The 19,473-nt window shown below is 40.4% G+C and overlaps 2 protein-coding genes across 5 annotated transcripts; one reads left to right on the forward strand and one right to left on the reverse strand.

Moving 5' to 3' along the window:
* Positions 1 to 4,753: 4,753 nt before the first annotated feature.
* Positions 4,754 to 9,672, forward strand: LOC121743815 (pumilio homolog 4-like). The gene is made up of 11 exons (XM_042137181.1): positions 4,754 to 4,839; positions 5,151 to 5,803; positions 6,146 to 6,908; positions 7,032 to 7,620; positions 7,715 to 7,856; positions 7,926 to 8,033; positions 8,278 to 8,490; positions 8,579 to 8,689; positions 8,775 to 8,969; positions 9,159 to 9,333; positions 9,414 to 9,672. Exons 2-11 carry the CDS (start codon positions 5,165 to 5,167, stop codon positions 9,455 to 9,457), a joined length of 2,979 nt encoding a protein of 992 aa, XP_041993115.1. The 5' UTR covers positions 4,754 to 4,839; positions 5,151 to 5,164; the 3' UTR covers positions 9,458 to 9,672.
* Positions 9,673 to 12,210: 2,538 nt separating this feature from the next.
* On the reverse strand, positions 12,211 to 15,814 carry LOC121745073 (OVARIAN TUMOR DOMAIN-containing deubiquitinating enzyme 9-like). Of its 4 annotated transcripts, none has more exons than XM_042138842.1 (11): positions 15,720 to 15,814; positions 14,180 to 14,601; positions 14,014 to 14,102; positions 13,844 to 13,917; positions 13,553 to 13,607; positions 13,274 to 13,348; positions 13,108 to 13,181; positions 12,986 to 13,000; positions 12,800 to 12,887; positions 12,638 to 12,694; positions 12,211 to 12,517 (listed from the first exon to the last, which is right to left on the reverse strand). In XM_042138842.1, exons 2-10 carry the CDS (start codon positions 14,511 to 14,513, stop codon positions 12,683 to 12,685), a joined length of 816 nt encoding a protein of 271 aa, XP_041994776.1. In that variant the 5' UTR covers positions 14,514 to 14,601; positions 15,720 to 15,814; the 3' UTR covers positions 12,211 to 12,517; positions 12,638 to 12,682. The 4 variants fall into 4 exon arrangements, with proteins under 4 accessions (XP_041994776.1, XP_041994773.1, XP_041994775.1 ...); XM_042138839.1 differs by having other exon boundaries at positions 12,986 to 13,034; XM_042138841.1 differs by having other exon boundaries at positions 12,986 to 13,034; positions 14,180 to 14,645; positions 15,720 to 15,779.
* Between the last annotated feature and the right edge of the window lie 3,659 nt (positions 15,815 to 19,473).

Consider the following 19,473-nt stretch of genomic DNA (forward strand, 5'->3'; position numbering starts at 1 on the left):
CTCCAAAGAATCGTCGATTGCTTGTGTCTTCTCAACATGAGGTTCTTTGTGCTCGACCATAAACCTTCTAATTTGTATCCCGAACTCAGATAATGACATTTGGTTGGCAAAGCTTGTCAGAATAAAAAAGGGCTTGACTAGAAAGATGTCAGAATATCACTTCGGTTAAAAAATAGATTTTTCATCCACTCCCGGAGGATGAGCACGAAATTTGCCAGTTAATTAACTCTAAATCTCCTTTCTAATCTTCATTTATATAGAGTTATGATGAAACGGATTAAGGATCCATGGAAGTTGGACTTGAGCCAAACCCGTTGGTCTTTTACTAATTAAATTGAGCTTCAATTTAATAAAAACCTGACAGAATATTAGTATCAGCCACTATAGTAAAATAATATTAATTTCCAGTCCAATCCTAAATTATGAGTAATTCGGGCTTTACATCTTTAATTTATTATTTCTAGTGTTTAAGATATAACTATCCATTAATTAATTTAAGTATGCTATTTGACTTTTATTAAATATATCTATTTCCAAGAGTTGTCTAGTTCGAAATCTTTATTTATTATTCTCGAATAAATTCCAACCGGTCGAGTTTCTAAATAATAAAACCTTTTTCAAATACCTCTTGAGAATATTATCAAACTGGACTCACCCAGCACACTATTCATTGCAATAACAATACTAGCACCTCTAGACATTGATCACAACTATCCAAGATATCAGGATTTTTAGATTACGAAAAATCTGCACCATTTGATAAATCAAAATAGTACATAATCAATATCGTATGCTCAATGTTATGTCAACAATTATTAAGAAATAAAAATCACCGAGACCTCGTCTTTTAGTAAATAGCAAGAAATCTTTTGTGCTTTACCACACCAGTGTTGTTCATTTTATAAGGTAAGAAAGCATGTGGACTGACACTGCAACCTTTCATGATATGTAGTCAAAGTCTATCTAGGTGTGAAATCCTATTTATCTTCTACAAAGAGCCGATTGCGTCATCTTCTGTGAACGGCGTTCACGACCAGTCTACTATGTAGAAGAATTAGACTTATTTACTTCTTATACATTTAAATATTTGAGAAACATCTTATAAAAGCATAACCAAACACCAATGCGATAAAATTACTTCTTCACGCCTTGAGTTAAAGGTGGATTGTAGAGTTTATTATATACAAGCGATTCTATCCTTGCAACATGCTCAAAACCATGTTTTTCAGTGTACCAATCCTAACACAGACCGCTGACACTGATCCAGCGGGTTGCCAAATCTCTTTTGCACTCCTTGTGCAACTCTCGGCGGGCTCCTGACTTTATCTCGGTGGTCTTGGTCGGGACGTCGGCTCAAGCTCAATTTTCGAGACAGACCGCTAGGCTTCCAGTGACCGCTGACCGGTCCGGTGGCCACTGACTTTGGGTCAGCGGACGGCTGATCTGGGTCAATTCATGTAGAGTTTAATTTCAACATGTTTCTATCTATTTTGCACATTTCTCACAAAACACGTAAAAATACCAAATAGTCTATTTATTCATTCTTTATGTATTACTCCATCTGTCGATGAAATAATGTCCACCTTTGGCATTTTGGTTCATCCACAAAATAATGTACATATTTATTTATTTTCAATTTTAGTAAATGGACTCCACTTTCCACTGACTCATTACACTCACATTTTATTATAAAACCAATATATAAGGTGGGACCCGTTGAGCAAAAGTTAAGGTATAGTCCACGAGATCCATTCGTTTTATATTTGCAAAATGAATATATATCACTTATCATTTGGACAGAGATAGATCGCCCTAAGTTAATTTACCTACGATATGAAGAAAAGATGTGACATACGCCTGTTATTCTTCCCATTATTTTGCGGCACATTAGGAATATGAGATTAGGGGATTTGTTGGATTGTAGAATATCTGTAGACATAAACAATCATCTCATTATTGCATTCGTTATGCCTAAAGACCAATGGTGTTTCCTATTGATTGGTTTTTTACATAAATTTAGAAGGAATTTATGATGTTGAATTTATTTGGATCAGCGTTTGATTACTTAGCTAAAGGAGCCTCTTGAGCATCACACATATCTTAAATTTTTATATTCTGCACACACAATGCCTATTGTCTGCTTTTAATTGATGGTTTGATCTTACTGGATAACATCGTTAATAAGATACATTATGTAAATTGGTGGTTTGATCTTACTGGATAACATCGTTAATAAGATACATTTCTTACATAATGATTGTTTAAAAGGTTTAACCCTTAATGTATGATTAACAAAATTTAAATGAAACTAAAACAAATTCAGATAAATATTAGAGCATCCACAACCGTGCTCTTGCCAGCGGCACGGTTGTGGGCCCGACCCCACTTTTTCTGCCTGCTGTCTGGCAAGAGCACAACACCCACAGTTGTACTCTTCCGCAAGGACGAGCACAATTAATTTAAAATTCAATTACACAAAAACATTTCCATAATACTAAAATCCATTAAAAAACCACAATAAATATTACAAATTACAAATAAAAAAAAAAGACATAATTAAAATCCTAAAAATTAAAAATTACATAATTAAAATCCTAAAAATAAAAAATTACATAATTAAACTCCTAAAAATAAAAAATTACATGATTATTGGCTAATATTACCCGAGGAAGACTACGCATCCGACGGCACCAACCCCAATTGTTTTTTGAGACTCAATATCATGTCCTCGTGCGTTTGAAGTTGCGTGAGGGTCATAGTTGACCTATCGGCCATATTGAGTTGGGCCAAAAGGGCCCACAACGAGTTGTTTGGGGGTGGAGGTGGAACATAGGGTGCGGGTTCGGGGGCGGGGGCCGATGGAGTCGCAGAGCGCCGGCGGTCGGCCGCCGCCTTCTTCCTTCCTTGCGGTCGGCGTTGGGAACCGCTTGGTCCGGCGTCGGGGCTACCCAAGTTAGCTCCGGCGAGTTGGCTAGCCACTTCTTCGAAGCCGGAGTCGGATAGGGATACCGACCTTGACGGTTTGGAGGAGCCGCTAGAGGAGGATGTTACGCCTCCCATATACCTCGGGTGGAACCGCGTTTCCTGCCAAACGTTGAGGTACTTGAACGACTTATCGTTCAAGGATTGGTAGGTGCTCAGCGTGGCAGTGATGATGTCGACCTCGCTCCGGCCGCTCCTGGCATTCCGCGACTCCTGGAGGAAATAGCCATTGAACTTGCCAATTTCTTCGTTGGCTCGGCGGATGCAGTTGCGCACCATACTCTCGTTGCGCTCGATCGTTCCCGGCTGCCGGTTTGCATTGTACCGGCGAGAGACGCGCCACCAAAAGTAATCGCCGAATTGGTTCGTGTCAACCGCCGCATCTTCGGAGATTTCGAAGTACGCCTTGAACAATTTATCCATCTCCGCCGGAGTGTACGGTGTGCGGACACCGGCGCGAGTAGGAGGAGTCGGAGTTTGAGAAGGGGCGGTCGACCTAGGCTCCGGTGTCCACCCGTATCGCCCTTCGGAGGCACCTTGGTCGCCGAATCTTGGGTGAGAGGAGGGGCCGAATATTCCGTTTCCGGACTAGGAAACGGTTGTCCCCCGAACCATTGGGGGTTCCAACCGTGAGAGGGCGGGTTGTCATCGCCTTGGCCGGACATTGTTAGGGTATGAGAGAATGAAGATGAAAATGGATATGGGAGAATGAAGATGAGAATGGATATTGGAGAATGAAGATGAGAATTGTGTAGTTTGATGTGAATTTTTTGGTGTGAAAGTGAGGGTATTTATAGATGAAAGTGTGTATTTTTGGGGGAAAAAAATAAAAATAAATAAAAATAAAATGTAAAAAACGGTAATAAACGGTTATAATTTTTTTGGGAAGTGAATTTTTTTTTATTTTTTATCAGTTTTTTTAATTAAAAACCGATTTTAAATAAATAATTTTTTTTTGAAGGCAACGGCTATGCCGTTGCCCAATCCCGTGTCGCCACGTCAGCTGCTCGCTGGCGCGAGCGCAGCGACGGCGGTGCTTCGCCTTGCCAGCTGCGCGGACGGCGGTGGCGACCGTCGCCACCGTTGCGGATGCTCTTAGTTTGACACCTGTTATAATACTAACTTTTCTTAAATTGCTAACTTGCTAACACAATAATCCAATGTATAAAATATGTTAATATGATCACGTTAAAATGTCAATAGAAATTTGTGTTGACATTTTAATACACTGTGTCGACAATTTATATATGTGTTGATAAAAAATCAACTAAGTTAATGTTGACATTTCAATGTCATTGTGTTGACATTTTTAATACACTACATTAGTGAGTTAGCAACTTAAGAAAGTTAGCAACGGATCACACCTTTATTAGTAAAACATTATTGAGAATTTATAGTTGTATTGTATTATTTTCGTTTCTTAAAATATGAATTATTTTCTTTTCAGAGTATGATTAATAGAAATTGAGACTCACCTCATTAGAAAGAAATTTTTTTAATAAATACAAGTAGATTCATTTTGTGAGACGGAATAAAATAATAAAAATTAATTTTTTTTTGAGACAGAAGAGAATATAAATATAGATTGCCACGTGGAATATGTGACCTGCATGAATAGCACTTATTGAACATTTTCTTGCAAGTTTAACACTACTAACTAAATAGAATTGTCCAAGGCTACCAAATAATCTCATCAACGAAAGAGAGAGAAAAAAAAAATTGCATTATTTTCGGCTCATTTTCTTTCATTCCACTTTCGCAAATTCTCCACCTTGTTCGCTGCAAACACTTTCGAATTCCACACGTCAAACAGCTGTTTCACGAATGATTCAAACTCCTTATCAACGATTCCTTATCGTAAGTTTCTTCAATTTTTTGCATGCATGATGCTCTACGTTCTGTTAATTTTCCGATTTATTGTGGATTTTTGGGTGATATATGAAGTTTGATGTGTCCCGAATATCTCTAAAATGGAATTTGCGGTTGACGATGTGTGATTTTGTTATTTGATTTGGTTTTGCATGATTCGAATTTTGGCTTGATTATAGGTCTAATTTGATTCCTACTGTTTTATAGTGGAAATTGAAGGATCATGGTTGAGAAATTGAGAAGAATGGGTGATTATTTGCTGTTATTCTTCCATTTCTAACCAATGTGAAATAATGTAGGTATAGGTAGTATCATGATGAGGGGATCGAGTTCGAATGAGAAATCAGAGATCAATGCGAGCTTAGAGAGTGAGATTGAAGCATTGCTGCTACATCAGCAACGAAATCGAGGTCTGAGAGAGAGGGGTTTGGACATAAACAGAAGCGGAAGCGCCCCTCCCTCAGTGGAGGGGGCTTTGCTAGCTGCAGGGAGTCTTCTTAGGCATCCCAATTTCACGAAGCTTGACTCCGGTGGTAGCACTAGTACTAGTAGTAGTAGTGCTGATAATAGTGGCAGCATTGGTGTATTGACTGAAGAGGAGATTAGATCCCACCCTGCCTATTTGGAGTACTATTATTCACATCAGAACTTCAATCCTCGGCTTCCTCCACCTCTGTTGTCCAAGGAGGATTGGCGTGTTGCGCAGAGGGTGAGGGCTGCAGGTCTTGGTGTGGGCAGAAATGTGGTCGAAAATGGCGGTGGGGTTATGCTTTACTCAATGCCGGTAGGTTTGTCTGTGAAGAAAGCAGAAGATGAGATGATCGAGCTGAGGAAGGCGGCTCTTAGGAATATGTCGCGGAAAAACTCTACTGATTCATTAGACAAAGGTGTGATGGGGGCGTCGAGCTCTGGAATGGGAGTTAGAAGGAAGAGCTTTGCAGATATACTTCAGGTTTCCTCTTTGCTGTCCAGTCCTTTTTATAGTATTCACATCCGCTTGAAAGAAAGTTGTGCGGATTGACATTTCAGTATTTGTTGTGCTTTTGGTATCAATGCTCCTAGATCGTTGTTTAAACACAATGCCGGATTCGCAGAATATGAGTAGAAAGTGTGTATGTCATAATGTAAGCCAGTGTCTTGCGACATGATTAACCTCACATACAATTTTATTTTATCTTTACATACAATATACTTATGATAGAGGAAATATTGCGCTTTGTCAACATTAGCTCTAGCCATGCTATAACTTTCTGTGTTTGCACCTAAAATCACCTTTGTGTTTGGCTTTCTCCAGGAAGGGTGTGGACAGCCTACGAAATCTCATCTTTCACGTCCTGCTAGCCAGAGTTCAGTTGCAGATATTGCAGATATGTTACCTAATTCCAGCACAGCAGATTTACATAACAAAGCAGAATCATTTGAAGCTCTGCACCCCAAAAATAGTTACACTGTCTTATCCAACACTCAGAGCAATCCGAGCTCGTTGGCTTCTTGTGTCAATGTAGCATCCTTAACGAGTAGCAAGACTGAGATGGGGGGAAGGCCCCCAGCTCCTGCTCTTATGGCCCTTGGGAATGGAGTTCATTACGTCGACAACTTGACCTCGACAACGCTGGTTCCTTCGCCTGGTATCTTCAAGATAGCCGACATTAACTCTTCTCTATCTGGATTGAAAATGTCCATGGCCAGAGATCAGCTTCCTGGTGAGATTATTTCACAGTCGCAACTTCAGATGGGGATTAATCCAGCAGGGTGGCAGCAGCAGCATTACAGCGACAATGCTAGAGTCGAAAACATGGTCATGAACACCAACTATGTAGCCAGGGGGCCTGGTGTTTCAAAACTAACAATCAATGAGTGTGTAGGTTTTCCGAGAAGGACGTCTTCGAGTACTAATCTTCAGTCTCAACATCAACACAGCCTATCTGATCTTGCAAGGCTGGAAGATCTGAAGAATCAAATGCAAAACAACAATTTCCCGGGTGTGAGTATTCCTTCTCAGAGGAATGGTGCATATTCGGTCGAGCAAAAGCAGGATGGAATTATGGGTACTAATCTCAAATCATGTTTTTATGATATATCCTTAAAATGAGCAATAGTTGAGGATATATGACCTTACAATTCTTGATATTGTGATTCAATTTTTGAAGGATTCCGAAAAATATTGCATTAACTATATTTCTCAAGTATTTGTATAGGGTCATTCATGGCCGGTGGTAATGGAGACGGCCAAATCTTGAGACCTAGCTACCCGCCGGGGTTCCACATTCCGGTCATGGATCCACATCAAGTTCAGTATATCCAGACAATGTCGAATCATGGAAAACATTCGGCTTTTGTGGCCGGAAATTCTTCTCAAGGACTAAACTTTGTTGGTTCCCATGGTCATGACAATTTTCAGTCTTTGGAGAAAGCTTATCTCGAGGCGTTGCTTCTGCAACAGGCGCAGCAATTTCAGTCACACATTTTACAGAAACCTGGCACTGTTAATCATCATCAGTACCAATGCAGTCCTGGATTTAACCCATACGTTGCTTCATTTCAAGGCAACCTGTTGCAGAGTTCTCGAGATTGTTCGAGAAGTTCTATGGTCCAGAACGAGAAATGTGCTCAGATACAGTCATCATTGGCTAGTCAGAAGGGGGAAAACACTGGTTCCTGCGGAAGCAACTCGAAAGGAAGATTTGAATCCTTATTGGAGATGCTTAAAAACAATAAGACGAAGTCATTGGAGCTCTACGACATTCTTGGTCATGTTGTTGAGTTCAGGTAAGTAACGAGCAGCAGCAGTTACTCTGTTTTGTTTTGCTAGAGAGAAAATATAATAACTTAGTCCACGACATCTATGCCGTTTTCTATTCAGTACGGATCAATTCGGGAGTCGATTCATTCAGCAGAAGCTGGAGACAGCAACAGTTGAAGAAAAGACAACGATACTTTTAGAAATCCTTCCTAATGCTCTTGGTTTAATGATCGATGTTTTCGGGAATTACGTCATACAAAAGGTAATATATCACATATGAAATTCATAAAATTGATTTAATGTTGTGGTGATATCATTGCTTGAAGTGCAGTTCTTCGAGCAAGGTACTGAAGGTCATCGGAAAGAGTTGGCAAGGCATCTCATTGGTCACGTATTGCCTCTTACTCTGCAGATGTATGGATGCCGAGTTATACAGAAGGTTTGTTTCTACGGCTTCGACTCTCTCTATATTGCGTTATGACACCTTTGGTTGTGGGAAATCTAACTGAGAATATACTATAAGCATATGAAAACAATATGATTGTACATACTGTTTATGTTGAACTTGATAAATCGGATCACATAGTTTGATTAGAACGTAAATGAAAGATCCAACTTTGTAACAACATAATAATATGAAAGTATTGTAATTTCCATTTTGTTACCGATGTGATTGGTCACAGGCATTGGAAGTGATTGATACAGACACAGGCGCTAAGATGGCAGCCGAGCTCGATGGTTCAGTGATGAAATGCATTCATGATCAAAATGGCAATCATGTAATACAAAAGTGCATCGAGTGCATCTCTCAATATCAAATTCATTTCATAATCTCGTCATTCTTTGGGCAAGTTGTGACTCTATCCACGCACCCTTATGGCTGTCGAGTCATTCAGGTTAGCACTCGGCTACCCAATATCTGCTTCGTCTCGTTTCTAAGGCATTTATTTTACACACACATACTTTTCTCTTGAGCGGTAGCAGAGAGTTCTCGAGCACTGCGATGACCCGAAAACTCAACAGAAAATCATGGATGAAATAATGAATTCTGTCTGTAAGCTAGCTCAAGACCAATATGGAAACTACGTCATTCAGGTGCTCGAATATTACCTGCCTATATCGCCCGTGCAAGTTCAGCTAATTTAAATGTGACGGCTTCGTTCAACTTCTATTTCTGCAGCATGTCGTGGAGCATGGTAAGACCCATGAACGGGCTACAATAATCAGCAAGCTTGCAGGACAGATAGTGAAGATGAGCCAACAGAAATTCGCCTCTAATGTTGTTGAGAAGTGCTTGGCTTTTGGTGGTCCCGAGGAGAGGAAACTATTGGTGAACGAGATACTCGGTTCAACAGAAGAGAATGAGCCCCTACAGGTACCTATGCTTTCCTTAACTAAGTATGGCCTAAGTTCCATAAATGTTTTTACTTTAGATCATGCCCTCTTTTTTCTGTCGAATGTGTATGTTCCTACCTAGATGCGATATGCATGGCATGCCCCAAATGGAGGCGATTATTGGTTGTTGGATTCTCTCTAATATTGTCTGAAAGTATAATATTTTCAGGCTATGATGAAAGATCCATTTGGCAACTACGTGGTGCAGAAAGTGCTTGAGACTTGCGATGACAAGAGCCGCGAACTGATCCTCTCCCGCATTAAGGTCCACTTGAGTGCACTCAAGAGGTACACTTATGGCAAGCATATTGTATCACGCGTAGAAAAGCTCGTTGCGGCCGGAGGTAAACTCTAAACTAAGCCCTTCGCCGTCTCCAAATTGTTCAAACTCAAACAATAGTATTCCAAAAAATGTCATTTGCAGAACGGCACATTGGGCAGTCCTCTTCATCCAAGCAGAACAGCTGAGCTTTGTACATACATGGACGGCACCGAGGGGCCAGAACGAGGCTTTCTACTCAAGAGAAAACAAGCCTGCATTTTGTGTATTGGTTTTTTCTCATGATCGAGCCGATAATAAGCTTTTTTTTTATGGTGTACATTTTTGTTGATAATTTTGTGTAGTGTGATAGTCACATTATTTATGTGTATAGGAAGGTTAGAGAGAGCCACTTTCTTTTTAAAAAAATGAGGAATCTTTGTGATTTTTTGCGGTATTTAGTAAATATCTATGTTTTTCACCAGCTCTCTTTTGCTGTTGATTTGATATGTTTTAGTGTTACTTCACAAGTATTTAGATTATGTATCATAGCATGGTTCACTAGTTAATATAATTGCATCATGATTGAAAAATCGTAGCCAAACCTTAAGAGCATCTCCAATGGCAGCGAGCGGACCGGCGAGCTGATTTCCGGCGCTCGCCGAACCATAGGAACCGGCGAGCGCTATTTCGGCGAAAAAATCGGCTAGCGCTGGCCGATTCGCGAGCGCTCGCCGATGCGCTCGCCTCCATTGCAGGCTCAGGACCGGCGAACGTTCTGCGAGCGAATTTATTTTTTTTAAAAAAAATTTTTCGAAACACTATATATACGCGATTTGCACGTCATTTTCATTCACACCACTTGTTTTAACGAGTACTCTCTCTATCTTAATTTTTGTACAAGATCAATAACGCGAAATGGAGAACAACAACGAAGGTACTTCAGTGACGAGTGGGACTCAAACTCCCCCGTTACCCATGGGAGGTGGATGGGGTCCGATGCCCGGGTACTACAACATGTACCCGTGGCAGCAGATGATGCCCGGGATGGCACCCAGGGGGAGTATGCCGGGGTGGGGTCCCGGGATGCAGATGATGCCGGGAGGGGTACCGGCGACGCAGGGGACGCCGGGGGAAAACGTCTATCACCCCAGTTTTGATTTTTCGACTGATTCTTCGCACACATCGACCCCAACGGAGGCGCAGTTCACGCAATATGAGACTTTCTCCTTAGAGGAGTTGGGGTTTGATTTTCTCGGTGTTCCGGAAACTCCAGTTCAAACGGGGGGAGTAGGGCGGGGTCGGGGCCCCGCAAAGAAGAAGGGCAAGGGGAAGGACAAGAGGGTCGGCCAGTCGTCGCAGCCGGTTGAGGACGACCGGTGTGGAGGAAGTGGATGGACGCGGAGAACGTCGCGCTTTCCAAGGCGTGGGTGAGTGTCTGTGATGATCCACTGACTTCGAACAATCAGAGGATCGTCAACATGTGGGCCAAAATTGCTGCAGCCTACATGAGATTTTGCCCGGAGGGGAGGCCGCGCACCGGGGAGGAGTGGGACCGAATCAGGGCTGGGGTCTCCCGATTTTCGGGCTTGTACGCCAACGCCCTCCGCATGTAGAGCAGTGGCCAAACGGAGGATGACTGCAGGAGGATAGTAGAGAAAGCCTTCCCCCCAGCCCGGGTTGTATAAGGAGTTCACCTACTGAAACTGCTACGAGGTGCTGAACGACTCCGAGAAGTTCCGAGCAGGTGTCGACGCTGGCTGGCCGAAGAAGCAACGACTGAACTATACCGGTGATTACAGCAGCAGTAGCGGCGGTTCCCACGACCTCCCCGAGGATGCGGATGAGCTCTCATCCCCGCCATCGTTCGCTCGCCGAACTCGCTCGGTTGGTCAAAGGCAGGCGCAACGGGAGGCGAGGGGGGCGCCGGGGGGTCCCAGGAGGTACAGTCGGCATCCCCCCTTGGCCAGTTGACAGAGGATCTCAAATTCTTCACGCGTCAACAAACGCGCGCTCAGATAGCCAAGACGTTAGCCGAATGGCGGACGGCGACGGACCCCGAGGAGAAGAGTTTTCTTCACGCAATGGCACCGGGGCTTCCGGCGGATACGGAGGCGGCGGCGACGGTGACGGTGGCGAGGGGGGCGACGGAGACGAGGAGTGAGGTGGAGGTCGTGTTTTTTTTTAAATAATGTAATTTTTTTAAATTAATGTATTTTTTTAATGTAATTTTTTTTAAATTAATGTTTTTTTATTGTAATTTTTTTAATTTAAATAATATTATTGAATTTTCCAGTATCTGTGTCGTACATTTAATTCTGTATTTTGTGTGATTGTCAATTATTTGTTTTATATAATTAGGGGTGATGTGGCTAGGCTATTGCTGGGCTATTTGCTTGTCCTGGTGATGTGACAGGAGGATTTTTAGTACTGATGATGTGGCAGGAGGAGTTTGTGGCTGGGCTATTGCTGGACGAAAGCCACTGGAGATGCCCTTAACTGAAAAGTTTAATATTCATTTTTATACTGATTCCAATCATAAATTTTAAGTACTTATGCATTATCACAAAGAAAAATGTTAATACAAGGTGTTGACAAAAATACTAAATTTAATGGAGGATATCAGGTGCAAATGAAAATGTCAAATGAGAATATGATTTAATAAAAAATGTACTATAAACCTTGAGCTGAAATAGACATGAAAATGCTCGACAACTAATTCAGACCTTCATATGTGCTTTTAGTGTTGAGTTATGGAGTACTCACATTACAGTTGATACATTTCATTTTTAGCAAAATAACACAATTAATATCTCTTACTTTATGTTCTTTATTCCTATTCTACTTAATTCATTAAATATTTATTCTTTAATCTTTGTGTCCAAAAAAAATATTTTAACACTAATGGAACGGATGGTGAATTGTTTTTCTCCTGTTTATAAATAAAATTAATTTCAATATATAAATAAGAAAGAATTTAAAAAATACTCCTATAAAAATAAGTAATGTACATATGAAACTCAGTAAAATGGCTACCTACAATACTTTATACTACATGTGAGATCATTCGCTAGAGGAAATGGTCTACAACAGATCAAATGAACTTCAATGATGATATTATATACACCATGTAACAATGAAAGAATAGAGAATCAAATGGTGCCATCAAAAATTGCTATGCCCAACTATACCAGATGGAGGAGCTGCATCTACTCACAAATATCACCACCACCATCGCCGCTTCTTCTTGCTCTCTACCTCCGGCAATTCTACAGACGAGAAAAGGGAAGTGATAAGAAAGAACTCGTTTCGAGACGAGTTTCAACAATGGTGGTAAAGGGAAACTAGTAGTAGTAAATTTCAAGGTCAGGCGTTGAGTAAGCCGTTACCTCCTAATGGATATATCGAATTATAGTGAACCTCGGCCCAGAAGCTCAAGAATATAGCTGCATTTCAAACAGAGGATATAGAGCAAGCGCCGTTGATCATCTTACTTGAATTCAACAGGGAAGAAAATGTTTAAAACATTAGATTATTGAAGCACAGCTTACTTCTATTGGACTTCTGTTCAGTTTGTGGAAGGATCTCGATGTAGCATGTATCCTTGAATGATGTAACAACAAATATTTTAATGCCAAACTGCCACAAAATACAACATATTACACTATCAGGTAGAGCAATGCAAGAACTCTGCATATAGAAGTAAAAGAATATAGAGTGTAGCAAAGGAATCGTACCCAATCTGCAGCAGCCTGCAACGTGACGTGATCACCCCATTCCCCGTTCCTACAATCTTTCACAATTGATTAAACAAGTGGCAAAAAGGATATGCATATAGTAGGTCAGAAGGGGACTCTACTTGCTCATTTTCTTTATGTAATCACCATAAGCCATCGGGACATAATTTTCATACAAGTCCGGTCTTAGCTTCAGCTGAAAGTTTGCAGATAATAAGAAACGAGTCATTAATACAGTTTCAAGACAAAGACAACCAGCAGCAATTAAATTGCATTTGGCATACAAACCTGGTTGACTACTTGTTCTCTCACGAATTTGTGATGCTCTGACGTCCGATATATTTGATCAGACAACGAACGGAACTGCCGGGGGAAAAGAAAGGCTTGCTACGGTTACGAGAGGCCAAATATCATGAAGCATATACTAAGATAACTAGCAACAAGAGTTATAAAGGAATTAGATTTTCCTACACGACACAAACTCAGAGTGATGGCAAAGACATATGAGAAAACAACAATATGTCTTATCGACTACAGGATGATGCAGGGATGTTATGAACAGCAGACCTGACAGTTGCCGTCTCCAGAGATTTTGAGTTCAACAAGCTCGTATAACTGCAATCTGACACAGACAACATAAAATGCACAAGTTAGGAACTGCACATATTGTGAAAAACAAGTTTCAAGTATTATTTTGCATAAGCATGATATGTATCAACCGAAATCGAGCTCCAGTATCGCTAGATTATGTTGAAATAGTACAAGATGGCCGCTAATTACACAAAAGTATTGCATTGCACGAGAGAAATAGCACTACTAAAAATACAGAACAATGAGAACAATGTACTACAAAAGAACCTGTCCAGAAGCCTTTGATGGTCTGATGTAGATTCATCCGCTGAGGGTATCTCACCATTGATTTTAGGAACATGCTGCAATGATGAAAAGCACAACGAAAGACTTAAGGTTAATACGTCGTCCCTTTGAACACTCTTCCAGCAGTAAAAGAGGAAATTAGGGTAACTTACAGGAATCGGAATCAATTGATTCAGCCTTTTCCCCATTTCACCATCGATAACAGAATCATTTTCAATCTCCGGCAAGGTCTCCTGCCACTCTGCCAACAGTTGAGAATAACATAGGTAAGAAATTAAATACAAGTCCAAGAAACAAAATAATCAGAGTTTACCCTACCAGAGCTGAAGTGCCTTCCTAAAGGTCCAAGCCAATTCTGAGCGACAATCGATTCTTTCTGATTTTGTTGTTCTCGAGAAGATACAGATCCTAGATCCTCTGCAGCATCAAGTCTTGATAACTCTTCCTGAAGAGCTTGAGCGATTGCCTTATCGTTCTCCACTACAGATTCTGCTTTGGTACAAAAGTCATCCTTCAGTGTATCAGTCGTTGATTTTTCCTCCGCATAGCACGTCACAGCAGGTAGAGAGCCATTGTTTGCTAATGAGAAAACATCTAAGTGGTGAAGACCCCATCGTACAACATCAGGATCTAGATCACACATCATTCCCATATGATTTTGAGAGATGTGTTCTGCTGAAGTTTGATAAAAGATATTTCACAAAAAGAGTCTCTTGTGTAAATTGATGAGTCAAGGCCGGCTGGTAAAAAGAATGCAGCTCCGATTCAGAAAATAGTTAATTATCTGTATTAGATTTCATAACCACGAGCACAAAAATCATGACAATCAACAATTATAAGGTATCACAAACAATCAACATGGCCATCAAAGAGAAAAAAAATGAATCAACATGACGTTATCCTTCTTAAACTCTCATTTCAGGTTACAGGTGCATTCTTTCCAACAAAAAAACATTGCGCCATCGCATTGATTCATAAAATTTTCCTGTTCGAGCTTGACTAAAGCCTCCAAACCCTGGATAATTAAGTAGATCTCTACATTCAAACCTTGAATTGTCTCTTTAAAAATAAAGACACCATGAGTTTAAGTTCACTACTAAAGTGATGTCACAACTTAGCTTGTATTCACGTATCCATGGTCTTGCACATTGAATAAATGGAAAACGAATCACCTATAACACCTAGTTGCTGGTGGAAGCATAATCTAATAAACGGCATTACAATGCATAAGAAATAAGATCACCAAACAAAGCCCATTATCAGAACTACGAGATGAATCTTTAATTCACTACGAAAACTACTCACATAGACGACAACCAAATAAGTCTCTACCAACAATAAGCGTAAATCAGCATCATTAATTCAACAACCTTCCGCGCAATATGATTTCGTTAAAAGTTAAAAATCATAGATTGCAAATGATTTTAGCAATCAAAAGAAACTCAGCAACCATATATCACCACCCAAGATCATGTTATCAAATAGCAAATGATAACATAGCATAATCAAGTTCAGTATTTCTCCAATTTCCTTTTCATTAATTTCATTTACCATTTTTCCAAAAAATGAAACTTAATCATTCATTTACACATTGATCTCTGCCACAGAAATGAATCCCCCATTGTAATAAGCAGAAATTGAGAACGATCACACATTGATTAACAAAGATTAACCCATACAAAAGAACAACAAAACCATCAAGAATAACTTCAATTACAGACTTAAACGTTAATTAAAACCTTAAAGCCACAGCAAAAACAGAAAAAAATATCGCCTGATCATGAGGAAACAAAGAAAAACAAATGAAAACAATGTTTAAGAAGAAAGTAAAAAGGGGGTGTGGTATTGTATAGCCAACCTTTGAATTCAAAGCGAAGCAAATGAGATTCCCAGAGGTAAATTAGAGATATCCGAATTTTAAAGATCGTAGTACTATTTTTTATCTGTTTCCAACTTTCCATGTTCCAACAATGCTATACAAAGTCGTCTTCTAATTTTGGAGTTGGCGGCGGGACAACGGCCAATCGCAGCCGTTAATTAATCACAGGTGACACGTGTCGGCTGTAGAAACGCATTAAGATTAAGATGAGATATGGTGAATAACGCAACGCGGCTGAGGATTTGATGAAATATACGGCTACATTTGTGGTTTATCATGTGAATACCAATATGTTATACGGAATATATAATATATTATACAATATGTTATAGTACGGAATAGATAATATATTATTTTAATTAACTACAGTTTATTTTAATTTATTAATGCACACAAAATGGAAACGTTTATAGGTCCAATGTGGTACGCTTATTATATACTTCACTGTTTTGTTAAGCCATTTCATTTTCTACATTTGTTTAAATAAAAATAATAATAAATAGTTAAAGTGAATAAAAAATAAAGTAAGAGAGAGAATAATAAAAAAAAGACTCTTATATATATATTATTCTTTCTCTTATTCTAATCTTTCTCCATTTTAACTATTTATTACTATCATTTTCCAAAACGAACGTAGAAAATGAAATGACACAACTACTGCGGAACGAAGGGAGTACTCCTTCCGTTCACAAAAAATTATTTTATTTTGCCATTATGGGTTTGCCACGAATATTAGTTTCATTTCAAAAATGAAAATGTTCTCTCAAATTATTATCTTTACATTTTTACTTATTTACAACTTATGCCTACTTAACTATTTACCTTTTCTCTTATCCTCTTATACTTTATCCATTTTTTATGGAACAACACACCCTCATGGAAATCTAGTACGATGGAGTTGGTGGTAGTGAGTGCATCTAAGACAGTCAAAGGAAGGAATGCTACGCTGGTGGTCGAACCTGATCTAAGAACAAGAATCGTGGAGGCTTTAAGGAGCGATTATGCATTTGAGAAAGTTCGTTTGAAAGTAAGGACAAGTGAGCATTGAAAATTCTAAGAGGAGGCGGATAATGCTCTTAATTTCGACAGAAGGTTGAGTGTGCCGAACAATGAGAAGCTTAGGAATGAGATCATGGGTGAAGCACACGAAACACTGTCCACCCCGATATGAAGGGATCGTTTTGGGAGGACGGTATGAAGAAAGACATAGCGTCTTTATGAGAGATGTCTAGCCTGTCAGCAATTAAAGACTCTACATCAACGAACATATGGAAAATTGCAACCGCTCGAGATTCCAGAATGGAATTGGGAGCACATTGCAATGGATTTTGTGACGGGATTTCCAAAGATAAAATGGGAATATTATCATTTGGGTGATAGTGGATCGCCTCACCAAATGCACACACTCTATTATGATTCCTATCACCTACGGATCAGACAAGTTAGCGAAGATCTATGTGAAGGTCTCATTTGTATTACACAAAATAGGTGAAAATCACGTTGGATCGTGATACTAGATTTACGTCTAGTTCTAGATAAGTTTGTAAAAGGCACTGGGTTCGTGTCTGAATTTCAGTATTGCATTTCATCCGCAGACGGATGGATAGTCTGAAAGGACAATTCGGACTCTCGGGGACATATTGAGAGTCGTAGTGCTCGATCAATGAGGAAGTTGGTAATCAATGTTGCCACTTATGTTGTTTGAAAAAACCTTTGCCTCCAAGTCTCCCCCAACTTTTTTTGTGGGCTCCAAAACCTCTCTCTGATTTAATACCTGCTCCTAAATTGCTTTACTTAAAAAATGTCAGGATTGATAAGAACATTTGAAGCATCAAAATGTGTAGATATCCTTATTTCACCTAAGATACAACACAAATTTAATAATGTAATACTAATTAAATTAAATAAATAATTTAATAATACAATATGAATTATGTAGAAAAAAAGCAGAGACATATAAATAAGTGTAAAACTCTTACCTCTAAAAAAATTTAACTTGCAGAATTGTACAATAATAATTGGTATAGTTTCTATACTCTTCTCCAATTGTTGGAGTCTTGGAGATAAATATCAACATTACTATCCCAAATAGTAAAATAAAGCATATTGTGACTGCCAAGATAAATAAATAGTTAATAAAAATAATAGACAGTACGAAAATGAGAAATAGAAGAGAATGCAAAATTTACTTTTCATCAGTAATTTGGATCTCTATCAACCTAAATTTGGACTGGTCTATAACTTTTCCAGGTCCAACAATAACCCCTATCACATCTGCACATACCACAATTTAGAAAAGGAAAGAAAAAGAAAAATAAATAATTTAAACAAATTATACAAAAATAGTACCATAAAATGCGTCATCGTAAAAATTCCCATGACTTGATATTTGAGGAAAAGTTTTAAAAGAGTTGCATAATAAAAGTTTTAAAAGAGTTGCAGAAATCTGGATCTGTCACTTCACACATTTGTGTCTTAGAGCATGAATAACGCTTGGGGCCGGGCCGCATCTCGCGAGTCCCGGCCCATCCCGCGCGTTGGAGGAGGAGGCGGCACGGCCTGGGCCGGTCCCCGTGCCGCGTTCGCGGCCTGGTGCCCGTCCCGCGGCCCGGCCTGGGACGGCGTTATTCGGGAGTCGGGCCGCATCCGCGAGTCCCGGCCCAGCGTTACACGCTTCTCGGGCCGGGCCGCAACCTTTTTTTTTTAATTCAAATTTTTTTTTATAAATACTACTCCATTTTCATACACACTCAACTTCAAATCTCTTCTTATAATTCCAAAAAATGCCTCATCGTCAAAGAATATTCGAAGATCAATTGACCCGGGTGTTAGACGAGGCGCTGCCGGCAATCCAAGAAGAAATGAACAACGAAGTTGAACGCTTCCAAGCTTGGAACGAAGAACAAACCCGGGTACCACGTTCCCGGATGTATATTCACCGGGATCGTGAAGCAGCTGCGTTGCGGCTTTTCACGGATTATTTCTCAAGAGATCCGCGATGGAGTGATCAGATGTTCCGTCGCCGGTTCCGGATGCGGAGGCCTTTATTCCTACGCATTGTCAACGCAGTTGTATCTCGTGACATGTATTTCGACCAAACTACCGATGCTGTGGGCCGGCAAAGTATATCGACGTTGCAGAAATGCACGTCTGCCATTCGTCAACTCGCTTACGGAACTACATCAGATATGTTCGATGAGTATCTCCATGTAAGCGAGCCTACTGGACGGAATGTCTCGCGAGATTTTGTCGGGCAGTCATCGAAGAATTCAAGGATACGTACTTGAGAAAGCCAACGACCGACGACGTTAGGAAGTTGGTCGACATGCACGAGCGGGTCCACGGCTTCCCGTCGATGCTTGGAAGCATCGACTGTATGTACTGGCAGTGGAAGAATTGTCCAACGGCTTGGAGGGCAATGTTTGCCCGAAGTTCGTGAAGACTATCACAACTCCGACAACCGATCGGAGGGCAATGTTTGCCCGAAGGCAAGAGGCGGCTCGGAAAGATGTCGAGCGTGCATTCAGAGTCCTCCAAGCGCGGTGGGCTATCGTGAAGGGAGCGGCCCGTGGTTGGCAGCGGTCACACATCGCCGACATCATGTATGCATGTATCATAATGCATAACATGATCGTTGAGGACGAGCAAGATAACGTCACATCGTGGAGCGACGATCCGCTCGCCAGCACCGGGAGTGACTACGTTGTCACCGAGCCGCCCGTGCAGGGCCTTC

Source organism: Salvia splendens, chromosome 8 (genome assembly GCF_004379255.2).
Source record: "Salvia splendens isolate huo1 chromosome 8, SspV2, whole genome shotgun sequence".
NCBI lineage: Eukaryota > Viridiplantae > Streptophyta > Magnoliopsida > Lamiales > Lamiaceae > Salvia > Salvia splendens.